The sequence below is a fragment of the Cherax quadricarinatus genome, chromosome 46 (genome assembly GCF_038502225.1).
Source record: "Cherax quadricarinatus isolate ZL_2023a chromosome 46, ASM3850222v1, whole genome shotgun sequence".
In the NCBI taxonomy this organism is placed as follows: Eukaryota; Metazoa; Arthropoda; class Malacostraca; order Decapoda; family Parastacidae; genus Cherax; species Cherax quadricarinatus.
In genome coordinates, this window is record NC_091337.1 from 17,113,060 (window position 1) to 17,137,401 (window position 24,342).

At 40.0% G+C, this 24,342-nt stretch overlaps 1 protein-coding gene across 1 annotated transcript in view; it reads right to left on the bottom strand.

Annotated features, from left to right (window-relative positions):
• Positions 1–24,342, bottom strand: part of LOC128696716 (C2 domain-containing protein 5-like) — a 156,553-nt gene that overhangs the window by 77,667 nt on the left and 54,544 nt on the right. The window contains 5 exon segments of the mRNA XM_053788089.2: positions 8,790–9,057; positions 9,622–9,790; positions 10,681–10,848; positions 18,878–19,368; positions 19,432–21,405. Of these exon segments, the coding sequence (XP_053644064.2) occupies positions 8,790–9,057; positions 9,622–9,790; positions 10,681–10,848; positions 18,878–19,368; positions 19,432–21,405 (3,070 nt within the window).

The following is a 24,342-nucleotide window of genomic DNA, read 5'->3' on the forward strand; positions in this document are numbered from 1 at the left end:
CCACTGAAAACGAGAAAATTTGCGCACAGGTTAGCAAAAATATTGAAGAAGGTAACACAGTGGGAGCAATAAGAATAATTACAAGTGACGACACTGTAGCCCCCAAGGATGAGACCACGGCCCAAGCACTAACAGACAAGCATCCAACCAGGGACACCATAGCCATCAACGACAACCCTGAGGAAGACCCCATCACTGAACAATTAACTTTGCCAGAATTGGAAGTCTATAAGGCGATCGTGTCATTTCCAGCAGGATCTGCAGGAGGTTACACTGGAATTCGACCTCAGCACCTCAAAGAGATGGTAAACCCAGTACTCGGTGAATCTGCATCAATTCTTCTCACCGAGTTAACAACTTTCGTCAACAATTGCCTGGCTGGGCGAATCCCAGAAGAAATTAAACCTTTCTTGTTTTGGAGCCTCACTGTGTGCTTTGAAGAAGAGGGATGGGAGAATCAGACCCATTACAGTTGGAAACACTCTTCGCTGTCTCGTTGCCAAAGCAGCAGTGAGAAACATTCGCCTAGAAGCTGCCACTTTACTCCAGCCACACCAACTGGGCTTTGGGGTCTCTCAAGGCAGTGAAGCTGCAGCTCATGCCGCAAGGGCCTACATCAGGGACCTACCAGAAGACATTGCCATAGTCAAATTTGATTTTAGAAATGCCTTTAATATGGTGAAGAGAGACGCTGTTTAGCCAGCTGTTCGGGATCGGTTCCCCAGTCTTTTTCCCTTCATTTCAGCTGGCTACAGCAAACCCTCAATTCTTTTGTTTGGAGAACATGAAATTCAATCATCAGAGGGTGTTCAGCAGGGTGACCCACTCACTCCACTTCTCTTCTGCCTGGCAGTAAGAGAGCCAACTTCCAGCCTACACAGTGAGCTCAATATCTGGTACCTGGATGACAGCACTCTGGCAGGTACTGATGAGTCCCTGGTGGGGGACCTACAACTGGTAAACACACAGGGAGAAGACTTGGGACTCATCCTCAATCCCTCCAAGTGTGAAATCATCACAGCGAACCAGGAAATAATCAATGCTGTGCGAAGAATCCTCCCGGAAGTCTCAACTACCACTCCGTCCAACAGTACCCTCTTGGGGGCACCGCTGGGTCACCAGGCCATCGACGCTGTCCTCAGGGACAAATTGAATGACCTGATGAGAATGGAGGAGAGAATAAGCGATCTTGATGCCCATGATGCTCTGTATCTCCTCACAAGGTGTCTTACTATGCCAAGACTCGCTTACTTCTTGAGGAGTGCACCCTCTTTTGACATCCCAACACTCGATGAATATGAAGCACACCTGAGATCAACTTTTAAGAAGGCACTGAACCTGTCACTAGAGGATGAGCAATGGGATCAGGCAACCCTCCCAGTGCGACTGGGAGGTATAGGGGTGCATAAAGCAACGCATGTTGCTTTACCTTTTCTGTCTTCGTGTTTGGCTTCCAGTGCATTAGTCAAGAAGATAGTTCCCGAACGCTTGAGAGACGTGGTAGGAGCTCAAGACCCCAGGTTTACTGAAGCAGCGATTCGGTGGGACACCCTTAGAGACTCCTCCAGTAGACCAGCTCCTCCCAAAGAGCACAAACAGTCCCACTGGGACAAACCAATCATGGAAAAAATCGCCAACACAATGGTCCCCAATGCTTCAGGAAAGGATAAAGCTCGTCTCCTGGCAGTGAAGGCACCACACTCGAGATTTCCTGTTAGCTGTTCCCAATTCCTCCCTGGGCACCAGTCTCGATCCACAGGCCATTTGGATTGGTGTTGCTCTTCGCCTAGCCGCCCCCATCCTCACCGAACATAGGTGTATTTGCGGCAGGGCAACAGCTGATCAATTCGGACTTCATGGTCTCATGTGTCACACAGCAGAAGGGAAGTATGCCAGACATGAGGAGGTCAATGACATCATAAAGAGAAGCCTCGCCACAGCCCGTTGCCCAGCTCAATGGGAACCCCAAGTACAGAGGTCTGATGGAAGTCAAAAGCGTCCTGATGGAGCCACTATGCTACCCTGGAAGGATGGAAAGCAGATTGCCTGGGACTACACCTATGCTGCCACACTGGCAGACACCTACTTGCCATACTCCGTAGTGAAACGGGGTGGAGCTGCCAGCCACAGGGAGACAGAAGATCCGAAAATATGAAGACCTTCCCCCTTGCTATAACTTCATTCCAATAGGGTCGGAGACCCTTGGAGCATGGGGCAAGTGTGCTCTAAAGTTCCTCAAAGAGCTGGGTGAAAAGCTCATCATAGAAACCAAGGACCACAGGGCGACCAGCTTCCTCTTTCAGAGACTCAGTGTTGCAATCCAGAGAAGAAATGCCTGCAGCATTCTGGGCACGCGGCCCACCGCAGGGGAGCTGGACGAAGTATTCGAGATGTAGCTCTGAGTTACCTATGTTGTTTTACTTTCTGCTGTATTTTTGTGAATGTTTGGCCAATGTATTTTGTCTTTAAATAAAACATACTTGAAATATAGGGGGTGAAAAGCTCATCAAAGAAACCAAGGACCACAGGGCGACCAGCTTCCTCTTTCAGAGACTCAGTGTTGCGATCCAGAGAGGAAATGCCTGCAGCATTCTGGGCACGTGGCCCACCGCAGGGGAGATGGACGAAGTATTTGAGATGTAGCTCTGAATTACCTATGTTGTTTTACTTTCTGTTGTATTTTTGTGAATGTCTGGCCAATGTATTTTGTCTTTAAATAAAACATACTTGAAATATAGGGGTGGTAGGAGAAAATTCTCAAACAGCTTCAGGGAGAACCTTGAGTTTTCCCTAAAGCAAGTTTATTCTTTTCTCTGACGAGGGTCCCTAGGACAGTTCTAGAGGTGGTACCTTCCTATATTTTATATATATATATATATATATATATATACACCTGCCATCCGACTTATGACCTGCTCGACATACGTCCACTCAACTTACGACCGTGCATCTGGCAGCTGGGCTGGGCCGGCTGATGCACACCACTGTACAATATTTGACAATACTCGCGGCAGCAATGCGTCATGCCGGCAGCATCAGTTTGAGTAACCCTGTCCTATCAGCAGCATCATACTGTATTAACTGTACTAACTGGACAGTATATTTCACCATGGCCCCTAAGATGAAGTCTGTGGCAAGAAAGGCTTTTACTCTCGAGCTCTATATTTGTTTTCACTGTTGCACATAAACCTGTCTGTATCTGCCTATATATCTGTGTATCTCTGTGTGTCTGTTTATCTGTCTGTCTACCTGTGTGTGTGTCTTTCTGTCTACCTGTGTCTATCTCTACCTGTGTGTCTATCTTTCTGTCTACCTGTGTGTCTGTTTTTGTCTACCTGTGTGTGTCTTTCTGTCTACCTGTGTGTCTGTCTACTTGTGTATGTCTTTATGTCTACCTGTGTGTGTCTTTCTTTCTACCTGTGTGTCCGTCTGTCTACCTGTGTCTGTCTACCTGAGTGTCTGTCTGTCTTTCTGTCTGCTTGTCTGTCTCAGAGCCACTCATTAAGAGTGTAATTGGTCTTGAAGATGCCATGTTAATGATAATAACACAATAATAATCACTGAGGCGCATTAAATGTGTATAAAACGTTGATATAGACATTTTGCTTAATCCATCTATGATTTCTTTTTCAAAATTATATAATAAACATGCTACATAACATATAACCATATAAATTAACAAATATGAGATGTTTTTCTGGTCGGCTTGACAGAGTGAACAGGAATCATTCCTGTCCGGGCTGGTAACAACAACAACAAAGTTTGTTTACATAACTCGCCAACCTTCTACACACTCATTCGTTTATTCATTTAATCTTGTTTACTCACCTCTCACTCTACATTAAAACTACAGATATTTTAAGGTAAGTAATGAGTGAAAACGATTATTATAGTTTAATAATAATAATAATATTAATATTAGTACACACGTATTATTGTAATAATAATAATAATAATAATTATTAATTTTTTTTTTCAACAAGTCGGCCGTCTCCCACCGAGGCAGGGTGACCCAAAAAAGAAAGAAAATCCCCAAAAAGAAAATACTTTCATCATCATTCAACACTTTCACCACACTCGCACATTATCACTGTTTTTGCAGAGGTGCTCAGAATACAACAGTCTAGAAGCATACACATATAAAGATACACAACATATCCCTCCAAACTGCCAATATCCCAAACCCCTCCTTTAAAGTGCAGGCATTGTACTTCCCATTTCCAGGACTCAAGTCCGACTATATGAAAATAACCGGTTTCCCTGAATCCCTTCACTAAATATTACCCTGCTCACACTCCAACAGATCGTCAGGTCCCAAGTACCATTCGTCTCCATTCACTCCTATCTAACACGCTCACGCACGCTTGCTGGAAGTCCAAGCCCCTTACCCACAAAACCTCCTTTACCCCCTCTCTCCAACCCTTTCGAGGACGACCCCTACCCCGCCTTCCTTCCCCTATAGATTTATATGCTTTCCATGTCATTCTACTTTGATCCATTCTCTCTAAATGACCAAACCACCTCAACAACCCCTCTTCTGCCCTCTGACTAATACTTTTATTAACTCCACACCTTCTCCTAATTTCCACACTCCGAATTTTCTGCATAATATTTACACCACACATTGCCCTTAAACAGGACATCTCCACTGCCTCCAACCGTCTCCTCGCTGCTGCATTTACCACCCAAGCTTCACACCCATATAAGAGTGTTGGTACTACTATACTTTCATACATTCCCTTCTTTGCCTCCATAGATAACGTTTTTTGACTCCACATATACCTCAACGCACCACTCACCTTTTTTCCCTCATCAATTCTATGATTAACCTCATCCTTCATAAATCCATCCGCCGACACGTCAACTCCCAAGTATCTGAAAACATTCACTTCTTCCATACTCCTCCTCCCCAATTTGATATCCAATTTTTCTTTATCTAAATCATTTGACACCCTCATCACCTTACTCTTTTCTATGTTCACTTTCAACTTTCTACCTTTACACACATTCCCAAACTCATCCACTAACCTTTGCAATTTTTCTTTAGAATCTCCCATAAGCACAGTATCATCAGCAAAAAGTAACTGTGTCAATTCCCATTTTGAATTTGATTCCCCATAATTTAATCCCACCCCTCTCCCAAACACCCTAGCATTTACTTCCTTAACAACCCCATCTATAAATATATTAAACAACCATGGTGACATTACACATCCCTGTCTAAGACCTACTTTTACCGGGAAATAGTCTCCCTCTCTTCTACACACCCTAACCTGAGCCTCACTATCTTCATAAAAACTCTTTACAGCATTTAATAACTTACCACCTATTCCATATACTTGCAACATCTGCCACATTGCTCCTCTATCCACTCTATCATATGCCTTTTCTAAATAATAATAATTATTATTATTATTAATTTAGGACACTGGAGCACAGATCCACTGTATAGCACTTTGTCTGGATTATTAGGGTTATCCTAGGTAATTTATACTATGTATGATAACTTTACTTACGTGTACCAGAGAGAGAGAGAGAGAGAGAGAGAGAGAGAGAGAGAGAGAGAGAGACAGACAGACAGACAGAGAGAGACAGAGAGATAGAGAGAGAGACAGAGAGAGACAGAGAGAGAGCCAGCCAGCCAATCGACTGAAACAGCATAAGTTTCATTCTCGTATGAGTGTTTATTTGTGTTTTGTTCCACTCACAGTATTGTGTCTTTTTATTCTTTAATTAGTCATGTTTTCTAAAATATATACAATGTAAATTATTTTGTTAAATTATGAAACATTAATGTAATAGAAAAATGCGATAAAGGTCATTCAAGGTGCATATATGTTTAATGCATCAAGTGCCAGTAACTGACATTATAGTGCGTTTAAACTTTGTTGCATTATGCTCAAGATACCAGAAAAAGTTTGAAGTAGAAAAAGCAGGTTCAGGCAAGACAAAGTTTGGAAACTTGTCTTTAGCTCATAAGTGCATAAGTAAGAAACAGGCTTGTAAAGTAAAAGCATTCAAGATAAAAAGATGGGAGGAAAAAAAAAAAGATAGTGACAGAAAAAGATGCTGCAAATGCAACTGCAATTGTCAAAATTTCGTACCAGCTGCAAAGGTAAGAGGAAAGGTACTCACACCAAATCTCTTAAGAGGGCGTGGACTTGAAACCCTATGTCTCAAACATACCTATGGAGATTTAAATTTTAGTCACTAAAATATCCATAATCAGAAAGCCAATTTCACCTTTAAGACCCATGTTCCACTTCTCCATGCAATAAATATATTTTGCTTTAAAAAATCTAAAGACTGAGCAACATAGCAAAATATCTAAACAAGAAACTTACCTGAGAATTAAAAATGAATAATTTCAATTGTACAAAACAATAACTAAAAATTCTGCTTAAACTGATTTTTCACAAGACATGTATTTCATACATCTAAAGTTAAACCTCCATAAGTGCAACATCTTTAAACTATTTAAGAAAACAGACACAGTTTGATATCATTACTCCTAATAAGTTGCACTGCCTGCTGACTTCAAACTTGTAACTGAGTCCTTGGAGTTCTTTCATCAGTATTTATTGATTTAGAATATTTCCAGAAAGCCTGCATGATACAACACTGATGACTTTCTTTTTCTACTTCACATTTAGTTGGTTAAAACTGCAAGGGAGGATAATAGTAAAAACAGGATTTTCTTGACTTCTTAGGCAGTGTTTTATATTTCATAATTGCTTGGTCAATTCCTATGACCAAGTTTTGTTCTCTGCTTTCATTCCTAGTGCTTTTATCATACTATTTGATGATATTTACTGTACAACATCAATAGTCTTTCACATATAGACCTATCCCTCCATGCAACTTACTTCCTCTATTACATCTATACATACTATATCCAGAGTTCACTTAAGAAATGTCTGGTATGGGTTCTGCAAAGGCAGTAAAGCCACCATTTATAGCAGGAACATTGCTTTGGAGTTAACTGTACTAACATAAAGCTATTATATTTGGGATGCAATGAAGAGTAGCATTTATTACGAAAGTCAGTTGTTGCTGTCTCATAATGGGGCGTGTGGCGTATGAATTCATTTTTTTCAGTACTGTTACTGCTCAAGTGAACTTTTATTCTGTCCAGTGCTGGTAGTGACAAGGGCTATAATTTTTTATTCTTTTGTATGAATGAGTGATGACTGCCATGCATTCCTCCAGTACTACCTGTTATTCTTTTCAGTGTTTCAATCTGCTTGATCTTTCCTCTTCCCTTGCACATGCCTCAGTGCTCTTTTGAATTCCTTTGTCTCTGTACCTAAATTATTGTTGCCATTTTCTGAGAACTCATTTTTTCCTTACATTCCTCAATTACATTCTGTGCCTTTTTACATATCAGTCTAGGCATCTAGGTCATAGCACTGTCCTACTTCAAGATGTTCTGCACATTAGAGAATAAAAGTACAGTATTAGCATTTAGTTTCCTAAAGACTCTTTCCAATTCTTATCAATTTTTGTTGTGATATACAAGACATCTGACTGTTCTGCATAAACTCTGGAATAACTTTTTCATAACCTGAATGAACAAGATTCACTTTGTTATACAGCTAATGCAAATGCTATATTTTAATATTACAGGAAACAAATACTGCCAAACTACAAGGAAAACATAAAACAACAGTGGTGTTCAATAAACAGGTAGCTGCTGGTACTGTATCTGCTTATCACTAAACTGTTGTGTATAACAACGAGGACACTAGTCATTCTGGAAAGTAGATTCACTACTTGTCAAATACTCATATAATGAAGTAGAGGCATCTCAACAAATTCACAGTGAACTATATTTCTGAAGGTCCCACAAAACTAACACCATAAACAACTCAAAATTAGGTCCACATAAAATTTTTTTTATGGATTGGGGATCAATTTATGTTTCACAGACCATATATCTATGTAAAATATCACTTGATAAATTAGACACATGTGCAACTCTTGGGTATCTTTATTGAGGAAACGTTTCACCACACAGTGGCTTCATCAGTCCATACAAAGGAGAAACAGGAAGAACAGGAGGAGAAAGAGGTAATCAGTCCCTCAACCTTTAGTCGATGTGGTCAGTCCATCAATCTTGAACAGAGAAGTAGCTTATATACCGTAGGCAGGAGAGGTGCAGCAGTCATAGGTGGTGTCACATTTGTCCATTGTGGAAGTAGGTCATGCCCAAGGGTTAGGCAAGCGAAGAATTCCTCAATAAAGATACCCAAGAGTTGCACATGTGTCTAATTTATCAACGTGTCGGTTCTCTGAACCATTCATCTAAAATATCACTTATCTGATTAATATTAACATTCATAAGAGGGAGTAACTGCAAGAGGGAGAGAGACTTGGTCATGGGAATGCCAATGAGAGGAATTTGTGTCTTATGGCCAGTTTTCAGCTCCAAGGTCATGCATAAAGCCTAAAAAAAAAAAATCCTGCCAGAAAACAATCAAATCTATCCATGAGTTACACATCTGTAGAAATGTTAGTTAATCAAAATTCACATTATTAAATATCTTAAAAAAAAATCCTGTTAAATCATCACTTTTTCACAAGCGTTCATTCTGAAAAAGATCATTCTTTTCCAAATATTATATACATTTTTCCCTAACTCTATGCAGACTACCTTTGAAAAGAGACAATATTACTAACTAATTAATGTTAGATTATATAATCTAATCAAATGAGCTTAAAGCATTCTAATTTATACATTACAGCAGATGAAACTAGTTGCTGCTACTTTTTAGACAACTTTGACTCACTTGCGATCCTGAGTGCCCATCCTTGCATCCAGATGATCTGCCTGAAGGTGGAATTTGCTGTCCTTGTTGTTGCTGCTGCTGCTGCTGCTGCTGTTGCTGCTGCTGCTGCTGCTGTTGCTGCTCGAAATCTTTACGGTCAAGTGAGAGTGTCATGGGGTCTCGGAGGGACCTTTGAATGCCTTGCAAACCTCCACTTGTATCCATGTCCAGATAATGAAGGCTGATCACTGCTGCTGTGCCTGTTGCATTCAGCACACATACCTCATCACTGTAGGATACACCAATTCTACTTCAAATACAACACTCTGTATCAATTAAATTCTATTCAAAGATTGCTACTATTCATACAAAGAATAACTGAACTAGGGAAAGGACAATATTGGTACTCAATTTTAGGATGATACCTATGCCATCAAAATTAACAGGTACCACCAATACCGATATCTTAGCACACCCCTAAACTGAACACTAGAAATGTATTAGATATGCATGAAAAATGGTTAAGCTTTTTTCTAGCATTTTAGGAATTGAAAGCATAACAAATAGTAAGCTGCTTCCATTACAAACTGTACCAGTATGTACAGTATAAGCTTTCAGCCTTTACATCACAATGTGACTACAAAATCTCGCAAACTACTGAAGACTTCATACTTTAACCACTCTTGCAGTTTAATAAAAATAATAATAAATATAAAAAAAATATTATTAATTAATATTACTTTCTATCAAAGAATGAACAGCATAAATCATGTAGTGATGGTAAATTACTGGTAAATTTACTGGCAAATTACGAAAATCAGAACCACAAAAAGCATATCATGGAGCCACTTGCCTAATGGTGGTGAATTCCTCATAACCAAGCACAACATTGCAAGCCAAAGCACGAGCATGTGAACGTACTTCCATCCTGAGTTGTGTCCACCAGTTATCTCGTGTTTCTACTTCTTCTGGGGTGTGGGGGCGATCCAAGAGCTTCACTGACCTAGCACTTACTGTACCACCTAAAAACGGAAGTAAAGTATTCAGTCTTGCATTAAAAAATCGTGTCAAATATGGAAAAGTGTCAGTATATTACCAATAAAGAAAAAAATTCTTATACAACTATGATAACTAATCTGGTCCCATTACCTTTCTTTTGTCAATATAGAATAGTAGCTGCTGTACTACTACCTTGATTATTTCAACAGTCCTTGTTTAATCTGGAAGTTGTGACTTCAAGTCAACTTCATTTTTTTTTCCTCTTTTATAAACATTGGAACTTCATAATTAGAATATCGCATTTCCACCTCAAATTTCATCCTGAATGTTCTGAATGTCCATATCCCATCTCAATCTTTGTTTTATCTTGGTTTTTAAGTTTCATCCATCTTCTTACTAAATTTATAGTGATGTAGAATAATTTTATTTGTGGCTTATACAAATCTCTGGTAATCTCTAGTTTTGTGTACTTCATATAATGCTTAGAAGTACCTCACTTCCATCAACTTCCAATGGCCCATTCAATATTGTTCGATTTACTTGTCCTATGTTATAAAACTCATCCAGCAGGATCACTTGTGTAAGTTTAGCTATCATGTGCAAGTTTAGCTGCCGTGTGCAAGGCCACCAAATTTGCCCCTGGTACAATATTCTTTACACAGTTATCTATAAATATATCATCTCTTTCTTTGTGACTCAAAATAATACCTAATTATTTACTTGCAAGCCCATCACTGCTTGCAGTTTTCTAGATAAATGCTTTCCTAGAATCAGTATGTGGTCAGGAGAAACATGAATCATATATAGTTTAGATTCTGTATAATGTGTAAATTAAAGAAAGAATTCATAATAAATTATTATTCACTTAAACAAAATAGCCTGTCTAGCCTGTCATAGGAACTTGGTTACTTACCAAGATGTAAGATAAAGCCAGCAGGGAATGTTTTCATTGTAAGGAAGGGGTACTCAAGCATGTCAAATGATTCTTGAGTCATGATGGGGCGATGAACTCCAGTGAGCATTCTACCCTTTCCTATAATGCCACCACCTGATGACCCTCCACTACCAGCCAAACTGCCTCCTGTAGAAATCATTTGAATTACAGTACTGTATATTAAATATTCCCTAGGTTTTGTTCTAAAGGAATACAGATTAATCATACAGTAAACACCAGCTGTATTTAATACTAATGCTTGAAAAAAGCTACTAAGATTTAAGGATACTACAGTATTTAAAGATTTAAAAAAAAGGCACAAGATTACAAAAATATTGTATGGTATACAGTGTGGTACTATGGTTAATGTGCCTGGGACTCAGTCAAGTTAAGTTCCATTGGATTTGACCAGTAACTGGATGAGTGCATGGGTTGAGCATTGCCTAAGGCTAAGAAGACATTGGTAAGTCAAGAGCATCCTGTTTCCAACATTAATATTATTATTATTATTTCTTCTTTCAATGCACTGGCAGAATCCCACTGAGGCAGGGTGGCCCAAAAAGAAAAAACAAAAGTTTCTCTTCATAAATTTAGTAATGTATACAGGAGAGGAGGGTTACTAGCCCCTTGCTCCTGGCATTTTAGTCGCCACTTACGACACGCATGGCTTGCGGAGGAAGAATTCTGTTCCACTTCCCCATGGAGATACATACAAGGAAATAAACAAGAACAAGTAAGATAACAGTGTGACCTAAGTGCAAGTAGAAGTAGCAAGACATACCTGAAATCTTGCACATTTATGAGAGAAAAAAGACACCAGCAATCCTACCATCACATAAAACATTTACAGGCTTCTGTTTCACACTCACTTGGTAGGACGGTAGTACCTCCCTGGGCGGTTGCTGTCTACCAACCTACTACCTAGGTACAGTGGACCCTCGGGTAACAATGACATCAGCTAGCGATAAAATCAGATATCGATGTGTCTTTGCGTAAAAATATTGGCTCGGCCAACGATGAAAAACTCGGTTAGGGACATTCGTCCCGAACACGTCCGCCTGTCCGTCTGGCCTGAGTGCCTCAGCTGCCCTGTCTTCAGCTAGTGTGCCATTGTTTACAAGCCAGGGTAGACAGTTCCACGCACACATTCAATACATTTTGTATTATTCCATTGTTTTTAGTGCTTGTAACTGCTAAATAAGCCACCACGGGTCCAAAGAAAGCTTCTAGTGCCAGCCCTGTGGTAAAAAGGGTGAGAAATACTAACAAAATACTATCGTACCACGGTCAGCTGGTACTGCACCACCATCAGCTGCTGCTGCTGTACCACCGTCAGCTGCTGCTGCACCACCGTCAGCTGCTGCTGTACCACAGTCAGCTGCTGCTGCACCACTGTCAGCTGCTGCTGTACCATGGTCAGCTGCTGCTGTACCATGGTCAGCTGCTGCTGCTGCACCACCATCAGCTGCTGCTGCTGCTGCACCACCATCAGCTGCTGCTGTTGCTGCACCACTGTCAGCTGTACGACTTGAAGATGTGGAGAGACTGTTGTTGGTGTGGCTTAACGAGAAACAACTAACCCCAGAGGATTAGCCACCCAGGATAACCCAAGAAAGTCAGTGCATCATTGAGGACTGTCTAACTTGTTTCTATTGGGGTCCTTAACCCTTTGACTGTTTTGGTTGTATATGTACGTCTTACGAGCCACCGTGTTTGGCGTATATATACCCATAAATTCTAGCGGCTTCAAATCAAGCAGGAGAAAGCTGGTAGGCCCACATGTGAGAAAATGGGTCTGTGTGGTCAGTGTGCACCACATAAAAAAAAATCCTGCAGCAAGCAGTGCATAATGAGAAAAAAAACTGACGATTTTTTTTTTAATTAAAATGCCGACTTTGTGGTCTATTTTCGTATAGTATTATAGAAATAGAGGTGATTTTGATTGGTTTTACTATGAAAAGAACCTTGAAATGGAGCTCAAAGTAGGGGAAATGTTTGATTTTTGCCAATGTTCAAAAGTAAACAAATGATGTCATTTTTCAATAAATGTCCAAGTAGCCATTCTAATACGCAGTCATAAATGGGTTGACATTATTTATACTATTATTACAATATTGCAGTAGTCTGCATAACAATAAATCTTATATTTTTTGTGCGAATAAAAATTCAAAATAGAAAGCAAGAGTAATATCAGAGGTGCCTGGAGACATGACTGATGAACAAAGAAATGTTATTTTAGAGCCAGGAATGTCTGCATTGTTCATTCTGGACCCTATTTTAAAACTGTCATATTTTTTAATTTTCGTGAAATTGGCCAAATTGCAAATTTCTAACCAGGTTATTGTGTAGTTTAAATCGGTAAATGGGCATTTTCTTGTACTCAGTCAATAGAAAAAATGGAGTTCTAAAGAACATAGCTATGAGTTAGTTCGACTGGAACAATGGAATTAGCCGAAAATAGGCCTCAAAGTGGGTGAAATCACAGATTCGTAAATATCGTCAAGGTCGCTAACTTCGCGAGAGCATAATTCCGTCAGTTTTCCATCAAATTTCGTTCTTTTGGTGTCATAACAATATCAGGAAAGGATTCTCTATCATTTCATAAGAAAAAATAATTTTTTCTTGTGGGGGGGGAAATTTTGTGACACCAGGAGACACCTCAGGATTTGGGGTTGTGACAGTCAAGGGGTTAATCTTGTCCCCCAGGATGCGACCCACACCAGTCGACTAACACCCAGGTGAACAGGAAAAAATGCCTAGAACTAGTGCTCATATTGGTGAATTTAAGGTCAGCAAAGGTTGGTTTGCGAGATTTAAGAATCATACACAGTGTGATAAGGCATGGCGAAGCTGAAAAATTCCAACCCCAACAAGTGTTCAATTGTGACGAAACAGGCCTGTTCTGGAAGAAAATGCCAAACAGGACCTACATTACTCAGGAGGAAAAGGCACTCCCAGGACACAAGCCTATGAAAAACAGGCTAACTCTCATGTTTTGTTGTAATGTTAGTGAGGATTGCAAAGTGAAGCCTTTACTCATGTATCACTCTGAAAATCCCAGTGTTCAAGAAAAACAGTGTCTCATCACTCATCAATACTCTTCAATAAAGGTCAGTGTCATTTTAGTATTTATTTATGTATTTATTCTGCATGTCTCATTGTTTTCTGTGTAGGGAAATGTATATTTCATGTAAAAAAAAAAATATTTTTTTAATACTTTTGGCTGTCTGAAATGGATTAATTAAATTTCCATTATTTCTTATGGGGAAAATTAATTCAGACAGCGATAAAATCGGTTAAGGACAAGCTCTCTGGAATGGATTAAAATCATTACCCGAGGGTCCACTGTATTATTATTATTATTATTATTATTATTATTATTATTATTATTATTATTATTAGTTATTATGATGATGATCAATTTAAGCACTAAACCTGAAAGTATCATGAAGCTTTCCCAGGGGAGGTATACCACCAATGTAGAGCAAATCAAAAATGAAAATTCACCATCACTTATTTTTTAGCTGCCTTTATGGAAGGGTCCAACCCAAAACGGGAAGTACCAAAAGGCCCAAAAAATTTTTAAAAAAAAAAAATATTTTTTTTAAGAATTAAAACATTTTTTTGGAAGGTAAAAAAACAAAAATTAAATTATCAACCCCAGAACTTTTAAGAATTTTTAGAAAATGATGGGTGGGGAAATCATAATTCCACTTTGCGTATTATATTATTTTTTGTTTTAGTTTTTTTTTTTTTTTCAATTTTTTTCTCCACTAAATTTGGGGCCTGAAACAAACATATAATTTTATATATAAACCCCTGTATTGAAAAAATAACGATAGTTATTATATATTTTTTTTCCCACTGTTGTTTATTACAAAAAACATGCACAAAATTGAAATACTAATTTTCTATCATATTTTAAATATTTAAATACGGGACATGGTTTTAGAACCGGGAGTTTGGGAACCCTTGAAACAAAAAATGACAAGAGCACCATTCCTCACACAAACCCCAAAGGTTTTTGGGGCCCTTTTTTGCCTGTTGTTTGTGAAAGCAAGCACTTTGCTTTTTTTTAGTTGGGAATTATTATGAAAATCCCCTTCTTCTAAAACGCTAAGGATGTTGGGAAATTTATTGCAGGGTCCCTTGGACTTCATTATGATTGTCTGACAACAGAAAACAAAAATTAATTGTTCTGTTACCATCTTTTTTTACATTATATATTCCATTGAAAGCCAGAGATAAAAAAACATGTCCCCCTTGAACTCTTACGAACACAGTAAACAAAACCAAAGTCCCCCGTCAAAACGCGTTTTGTGTTAATCAATCACGTCACTGGTTTTTAACGCCCTTAGTCATGATCAACCCCAGTTTCATTTATTTGAAGGGTCAAAATTAATTCCCCCTTTTCATGCCCCCGAATGCCCGATGTCGGCGTAAACCCTGCCGCATCACCACAACACCCCCCGTTGAGCCCGGGGAAGTTTTACGATTAGAAAGCCTTGCCCCAAATCTGTCTTGTTCCTTTTTTAAAAACACTGAGTAATGGGCTTGTACCGTTATCGGGATATAATGTTTGGGCCCTTCCCAAAAAAGGTGCCATCAGTTTCCCCGCCCCCCATATACCCAAAACATCTTTGGATCTTCAATGTTTACTACCCGTATCCCAAAATCCAACACGGCCACTGTCACAATCACAGAGCAAACAATTTTATACCGCGCCCCCTTCTTATATAGTTTTAATGACAGTCCCTTTAAAAAATCAAAAACTTCAATTACAAGATTTTGAATGGGTAAAGATTCTGAACTTTGTTTTAGACATAAAAAAATTTCTATCTTTAAAACCCGTCACTTTTGTCAGGGCCCGGTTTTGTAGAAGTAACATTGACAGAAGATAAACCTGTTCACTGGTTTTTTCACTGAAGGATTAACAAATTACGATCAGACCAGTTGTTTTTATTTGTTTAGACTGAGGAAAGATTATTTTAAAAGCAATAAATTTTAACAGTCGTTTTTTCCACCTTTTGCTTGACTGTTGGGGAAAAATCGTATTTGCATGGTAAAAAGGAAAAAACAATTTCCTGACAAAGTTTTATCAATGGTTTGGGCAAAGAATAACAAAAAATTCCAGTTATTGGCCGGGTTCAAGGACAAGGAGAATTTACCACGGTATCAAAGTGGGGAGGGCTGGGAACAAAAATTGGGGTTTTGCTGCCAACCCCAACGGTTTGTGGGATACTGGAAACATAGGCTGGTTTGGGGGGGTTTTGGGGGCTGGGGTGCGCCCCGCTTTTCCTTTAACTGGGGGTCAAGGGGGGTCCGCGGGCGGATCACGGGGGTGCCACTCCACCAAGCCCCACAACACCTCCACGATGTCTTGGGGCCCTCCATGAAATGTAGCCCAACATCCCCATATCACACCAAAACGGGTGTAGGCCCGGGGGTACCGGATTTCTGGGAGTCTCGCCCTGGGACACATAGGGAACACCCCCCATCGGGGCCCCAAATGCGCTCCCGGTGAATATTTTCCCCCTATCAACAGCATTGCTCAATCCCTCATTCTGACAGCACATCAAATTTTGAAGATCATTTACAGCTAGGTCTCGATTAGTGTGAGTTCGAATAGTGTGAATTTTTATTTAGTCCAAAATTAATCAGTGCTAGTTTTTTCCAAAAACTCTTCAAATCATGTGCAAAACTTACTTATAATTCAAACAATGAAACCACTTTATAGGATTCATTATTCACACTAATCGAGACCTAGCTATACATCCATACAAATACTAACACGTGGAAAATTGCCCATAAAGGTTGCCCCAACAGACTTCAACAGTACAAGATCAGCTTTTTTCAACAGCAATAAAGCCTGCAGTGTTACATCCATATATCACATGTTTTCAATAATATTTTCATGGGGAAGATCTAACCCTGCAAAGTTCATACAGTGCCTGGAGAATAGGAGGTAATGAGGGATGATCTAAAAAAAAGGGGAGGGTTGCTTCAATTGTTTACATCAAGAGATCTTCACTAGCATCAAGGCACCTCTCTTGAAGAGTCAAGTTTTGAAACCAATACTTCTTTGTTAAATGATGATGAAGATAGGGAAGCTGTGATTTTGTGTATAGGGCAAGGAGGAATAACATCTTGTAGGAGTGAGGAAGAGCCAGTTGTGAGTGTGGGGGAAGTTTGTGAGGCAGTGGGTAGAATGAAAGGGGTAAGGCAGCTGGGATTGATGGGATAAAGATAGAAATGTTAAAAGCAGGTGGGGATATAGTTTTGGAGTGGTTCGTGCTATTATTTAATAAATGTATGGATGAGGGTAAGGTACCTAGGGATTGGCAGAGAGCATGCATAGTTCCTTTGTATAAAGGCAAAGGGAACAAAAGAGAGTGCAAAAATTATAGGGAGATAAGTCTGTTGAGTATACCTGGTAAAGTGTATGGTAGAGTTATTACTGAAAGAATTAAGAGTAAGACGGAGAGTAGGATAGCAGATGAACAAGGAGGCTTTAGGAAAGGCAGGGGGTGTGTACACCAAGTGCTTTACAGTGAAACATATAAGTGAACAGTATTTAGATAAGGCTAAAGAGGTTTTTGTGGCATTTATGGATTTGGAAAAGGCATATGACAGGGTGGACAGGGGGGTGATGTGGCAGGTGTTGCAGGTGTATGGTACAGAAAGTAGATTACTGAAAGCAGTGAAGAGGTTTTACGAGGATAGTGAGACTCAGGTTGGAGTATATAGGAAAGAGGGAGATTATTTCCCAGTAAAAGTAGGCCTTAGACAAGGATGTGTGATGTTACCGTGGTTGTTCAATATATTTATAGATGGGGTTGTAAGAAAAGTAAATGCAAGGGTCTTGGCAAGAGGTGTGGGTTAAAAGATAAAGAATCAAACACAAAGTGGGAGTTGTCATAGTTGCTCTTTGCTGATGACACTGTGCTCTTGGGTGATTCTGAAGAGAAGTTCCAGAGGTTGGTGGATGAACTTGGTAGGGTATGTATAGGAAAGAGTAAGGTTATGAGGATAACAAAAAGATTAAGTGACTAAAGATTGGATATCAGATTGGAGGGAGAGAGTATGGAGGAGGTGAATGTATTCAGATATTTGGGAGTGGACGTGTCAGCAGTTGGGTCGATGAAAGACGAGGTGAATCATAGAATTGATGAGGGGAAAAGGGTGAGCGGTGTACTTGGGAGTCTGTGGAAACAAAGAACTTTGTCCTTGGAAGCAAAGAGGGGAATGCATAAGAGTATAGTTTTACCAATGCTATTATATGGGTGTGAAGCATATGTGATGAATGTTGCAGCAAGGAGAAGGCTGGAGGCAGTGGAGATGTCATGTCCGAGGGCAATGTGTGGTGTGAATATAATGCAGAGAAATCGTAGTTTGGAGGTTAGGAGAAGGTGCGGGACTGCCAAAACTGTTGTCCAGAGGGCCGAGGACGGGTTGTTGAGGTGGTTCGGACATGTAGAGAGAATGGAACGAAACAGAATAACTTCGAGAGTGTATAAATCTGTAGCGGAGGGAAGGCAGGGGTAGGGGTCGGCCTAGGAAAGGTTAGAGGGAGGGGGTAAAGGAGGTTTTGTGTGCAAGGGGCTTGGACTTCCAGCAAGCATACGTGAGCGTATTTGATAGGAGTGAATGGAGACAAATGGTTTTTAATACTTGACGTGCTGTTGGAGTGTGAGCAAAGTAACATTTATGAAGGGATTCAGGAAAACCAGCAGGCTAGACTTGAATCCTGGAGATGAGAAGTACAATGTCTGCACTCTGAAGGAGTGCAGACACTGTACTTCCCATCTCCTGTTTAATAAACGGTAGTACATGTATAAAACACCCCTCTGGCAAGACAGTGATGGAGTAAATGATAATAAAAGTTTTTCTTTTTCGGGCCACCCTGCCTTGGTGGGAATCGGCAGATGTGTTAATAAACAAAAATAAAAATAATTTCTTTGCTAAATTTCTGTTTGTCAGTTTTATTGCCTTAAATTAATGATACAATATGTATTACTATAATTTTTTAATTAATATGAGAGGAGGCATGTGAAATGGAGGCTCAAAGAACCTACCTGTTCCTCCTGTAAGTGCACTTCAACATTAACATTCACAACAAGACTGGGTTTTAACTGCTCTAAACTTAAAAAAAAAATACTGCATAAATATAACTAACCCTTAGGAGTAATGGAGAGATCAGAATCTGAAGACCGTCTGTTGATGGAGACACCTGGAGTACGAGCAGGACTCGCCAATTTGCCAGAATGAGTTGGTGAGTGGTTGGCTGCATTCCCATTGGTTGATGCTATGATGCCACCCACTGTTGCACATCCTCCACCACCACTATCACTCTTGGAACCATCAGCATCAGTGGGTAACGGACTCCTGGACATGGGGTTACAGCCACTAGTATGGCGACTACGTGATGAGCGCTTGGGAGAGCCTACCATCGATGCTGAGCCAGGCCGGGCCTCCACTAGCATGTCAAGGCTAGAGATGTACACAGGATGGGAGGGACATTTAGCTGCTAAATCTAAAGCACACTGAAGCAAGTTACTACTCATGCTTAGACTGCTAGTTACATGTGGAAACTCTGAACATGAAGAAGAAGCAGGGGAGGATATATTAGAGGCAGAGGATGAGGCAAAGTATGAGAAATTGGATAAGCTAGAGGATGAGGCAAGTTGTGATAAATTGGATGAGGTAGAAGAGGTGAGGAGCATGGAAGACAAAACAGGAGTGGAGGAGGAGGTTTGATAAGGTAGAGAGAGGTGAGAGGAAGGGGAGGAGGAAGGGGACTGACATGGCAAAGAGATCTGAGGAGAGGAAGAAGAGGAGAAAGCTGAGCTACACAGGTTAGTATTAAATAGAGAGAGTGCATCAGAAGCAACAGGAGACATCGCACACAAGGCAGCACCTCGACCATTACTATCTCCACTGCCATTATCAGAAGAAGAATTTGTGTTAGTATCAGATAAACAAGAAAATTCATGCAAACTACTGTGGTCTGCACTTGCATGGATTTGCATAGATGAATTCAAAGATTTTGGGGGTAAGACTGGAGTTGAAGGAATAACTGCAATTGCTGGAAGAGGAATAGAGTTCAAATGCGGTACTACTGACTGCAATGGACCCATGTTTGACTCACACGCAGACTGTGTTTCCATGCAGGTATTCTTTGAGTAAACACCACCTTTTTGCATTCCGGGTGCTGAAGTATTTGACTCTTTCTGTTCCAGTTCAGGCAAGAGCTTGTGTTGTTTATCCTTTAGTATATCATGTGATATGTCCTGGACTCCCGTATCAGTAACCTGTAAATCATTTTCAAGTAACTCTTTTTCTCTTAAGGGATTCATGGAAAGGTCTTCCATCACATATAAAGCTTCATGCTCATGGCCTGCCTTCAATAAAAATGAATGTTTTTTATATCCTTCTAATGAACAACTCTTAGATTGTGAAATATTCTCTCCATGTGCCCTAAGGTCATTTCTAGAAGCTTCTCTACAAGCAAAGCGACTATCGCTAGCAGAACACTCTGTGGTTTGTTGCAGATCATGCACATCTACAGGACCAGTAAAATGACTTTCTAGGGAGCTCTGTAATGTAATATCATCTTCACTTAAGAAAAATTTCTGCCCACATTTATGTACTTTCACTTCATGTTCTGGACTACTGAAGTCTGAGGACAAGGGTTCTGAGCTACAGGTATCCTCATCCGAAGAAATATACTGAATTGGGGCTGAGGGATCCAGTGGTCGCCTTAACTGACATTTTGCAAAAACACTCTTGTTCAATGTTGGATCAGAAAAGGCTGTGGATTTGATTTTATAAGAATATTCTATACTGGTTACCTCATGCCCAGTTTCTTCATCAGAACACTGTACATCATCATCATCATCATCATCATCATCATCATCATCCAAACCAATAACTTCTACAATATCTGGTGAATAAAGCTCCTGCTTTTCTTTCAGAGGTTTGGCTCTGTGATAGCCTCTGCCAAGTAGCCGCCCCATAGGACTGTGAATTTTTGGGCTGATCTTTAGGTTGGCTCCTTTACCAACATGTGGTGGTTTGCACTGACCACTGCTGCTTGCATCTAAACTCCGTGATTTTTCATGTCCTCTAAATTTCATCATTCGCTGAGCCGTCTTACGTAACCCAGCTCTCATAGATTCAAGGCCATCCTTGTTACCAGAGGGTAAATTTGACCTGATATTTTGAATATTCTGATGTCCATAGTGTGAGCCATGTACTGCCCATGGACCTCTTGTCTTGCGAGGCTTGAAATGGCCAGAACTTTGATATCGGCATGATGAACCATCAGGGAAAGATGAATTGCGCTGAAGGTACACAGGGGGATGTTTGGTGATTGTGGTACCATATTTCCGTTTGACTAGTGGTAACCCACGAATCATTCGCTTTGCATTGGTGAGAACCAACTGTCCTGGAAGAGCCCTACCCTGATCTGAAGATGGGCTTACCATCAAGTCAAGCCACTGCGAGGGGTGATGCGAGTGAACATGTGCTGAAAAACTTGAGCTGGAGCTTCCATTCTGCGAGGACATAAGAGAGTATTGGCAGGTGGACGGAGTAGAGCCTGAGGAGAGGTTCTTGGGTAAGTGGACAACAGAGATGGGCATGGGCCTATCAGAGTGTGGAACAAGAACATACATATTCTCTAGCACTAGCTCATCTTCCACACTAACACAACACCAATAAATAAACACACAAGTTGAGAGAGCAAGTGTCAATCAACAGTTCAACACAAAGCATATTACATGAGAAGCACCAAAAGTGTAAATGGGGAAGGTTATTACATTATATGGTTAAAATATTAGCAGGTTCACATGAGGAAGAGGGGAAAAATAGGAGAAAAGAATGAAGAAGAAAAATTAATAAAACTTAAGTGTTTTTTAGATCAAAGCAAAAATTTATGTTTAACAAAACATACATAAAAACTGATTTCAAGGATTAAAAGGTATGAGAAAATGTCAAACATGAAAAACTATCTCATTTAAATGAAAAAGCAAAAAAATAAAAAAAACAATACATATATTGTATTTAAACATAGGTAAAATTAATATACAATAAATATTTTTTCACCTATTGATAATCCTATACAATATGTGCATCAAAATCTACACATCAAATGTAATTTTTATACATTCCACAATCTATATAAAACTATCATGGATGGTAAAGGTAAGAAAGGTATCAATAAATTATGGGAGGACTTCAATGAAATGTAAGAAATTTTAAAAACATGTTAGAAATTTACATGAACACTTACTTTACAAAATATCATAAAAGAATATTAACAAAGCAGTTGTGAAATAGGTGTCCTATTGGAGTGTGAGTAAATTAACATTTATGAAAAGATTCAGGGGAAACCAGTTAACTGGGCTTGTGTCCTAGAGGTGGGAAATACTACAGTGGAGGGGTGAGGATACCACAGTTCAGAGGGCCATACAAACTGTGATGTTAGTATGCCTTTGGGAAGGAAGTGATTAAGTGAACGATAGCAAATGTGCTTCCCTTGTTTCTCTGAAGTGGATGGAGGGGGTCACCTACCTCTGTGAGACATAGCCAGTGCGTAAAAAAACTTACAATCTCTCTTTTGGCCCTTTTTTCTTAGCCACAGAAACTATGCATGCTCTATGCCCATCCTGAAGTACTTTCCCATCTTTAATTAATTTTTTTATTTTACTTTTTTTTAACATGTCAGCCGCTTCCCACCGAGGCAAGGTGACCCAAAAAGAAATAAAAACCCAAAAAGAAAGAAAAACTTTCATCATTCAACACTTTCACCATCACTCATACATAATATTACACTGTCTTTGCAGGGGCGTTCAGATACAACAGCTCAGACGTCCCTCCAAACCCCTCCTTTAAAGAGCAGGCATTGTATATCCCATTTCCAGGACTCAAGGCCAGCTAACCAGTTTCCCTGAATCCCTTCACAAAATATTACCCAGCTCACACTCCAACAGCTCGTCAGGTCCCCAAAACCATTTGTCTCCATTCGGCTCCATCTACGTTCGATTTTACATGCTCTCTTATGTAAAAAAAAAAAAGTAGACCTACGTTCTGAGCGCTATGCGAGCGAACGTATATCTACATTTGGACAGTTTAAGGGTTAATAATCTTTCCAAAACTGTTCTTATTCTCAGGAAAATTTGCAAAAAAGTACTACAGGTCCTCCATCACAAATCCAGCAATCAGTTATTTGGTTCCTTCAGTTATCCGGCACTGCTAGCATAATTTCAAATTTCCAGGGTTACCACACCAACCTGCTGCTACTGTTTGATGGCGCTACTTGCTGCATAAGTCATTCCAATTTTTTTTTCTCCATTTATTGTTATAACCTGCTTACTTTTAGACCTAGCCATGATTCCAACAAATAAAAGAAATGCTTCTCGTTGTGTAAAGCACATACACAGTACATTGGCCATAAAAGATAAGGTGGCTTTGAAGCCACTGTCGGTTGCCATGAGCTCAGTCTCGTGATGGAGGGGAATATGCTTTATTATTATGCTAATATCAACACTACAGCTTATTCACCTATCACAACTGATCTAATATGACACATTAAACAATATAAATAACAAAAACATTGTAAATACAGTGGACCCCCGCATAACGATGGCATCACATAGCGATTATTTCGCATACCGCTTACTTTAATCGCAAAATTTTTGCCGCGCATACCGATTAAAAACCCGCTCACCGATTTTCGTCCGAGACGCGTCCAATGTGCGCCCTCACCCAGCCTCACATGTGCCGCCCGTGCCATTGTTTACCAGCCAGCCTCCGCGCTAACATCCAAGCATACACTCGGAATATTTCGTATTATTACAGTGTTTTCGGTGGTGTTTCTGGAAAATAAGTGACCATGGGCCCCAAGAAAGCTTCTAGTGCCAACCGTACACCAATAAGGGTAAGGATACCCATTGAAATGAAGAAAGAGATCATTGATAAGTATGAAAGTGGAGTGCGTATTGCCGACCTAGTCAAGTTGTACAAGAAACCCCAATCAACCATCGCTACTATTGTGGGCACCAAAAAGACAATCAAGGAAGCTGTTCTTGCCAAAGGTTTAACTGTGTTTTCGAAACAAAGATCGCAAGTGATGGAAGATGTTGAGAGACTCTTATTGGTGTGGATAAATGAAAAACAGCTAGCAGGAGATAGCGTCTCTCAAGCGATCATATGTGAAAAGGCTAGGAAGTTGCATGAGGATTTAATTAAAAAAATGCCTGCAACTAGTGATGATGTGAGTGAATTTAAGGCCAGCAAAGGTTGGTTTGAGAGATTTAAGAAGCGTAGTGGCATCCATAGTGTGATAAGGCATGGTGAGGCTGCCAGTTCGGACCACAAAGCAGCTGAAAAATATGTGCAGGAATTCAAGGAGTATATAGAAACTGAAGGACTGAAACCTGAACAAGTGTTTAATTGTGATGAAACAGGCCTGTTCTGGAAGAAAATGCCAAGCAGGACCTACATTACTCAGGAGGAAAAGGCACTCCCAGGACATAAGCCTATGAAAGACAGGCTTACTCTTCTCATGTGTGCCAATGCTACTGGTGATTGCAAAGTGAAGCCTTTATTAGTGTATCACTCTGAAACTCCCAGAGCGTT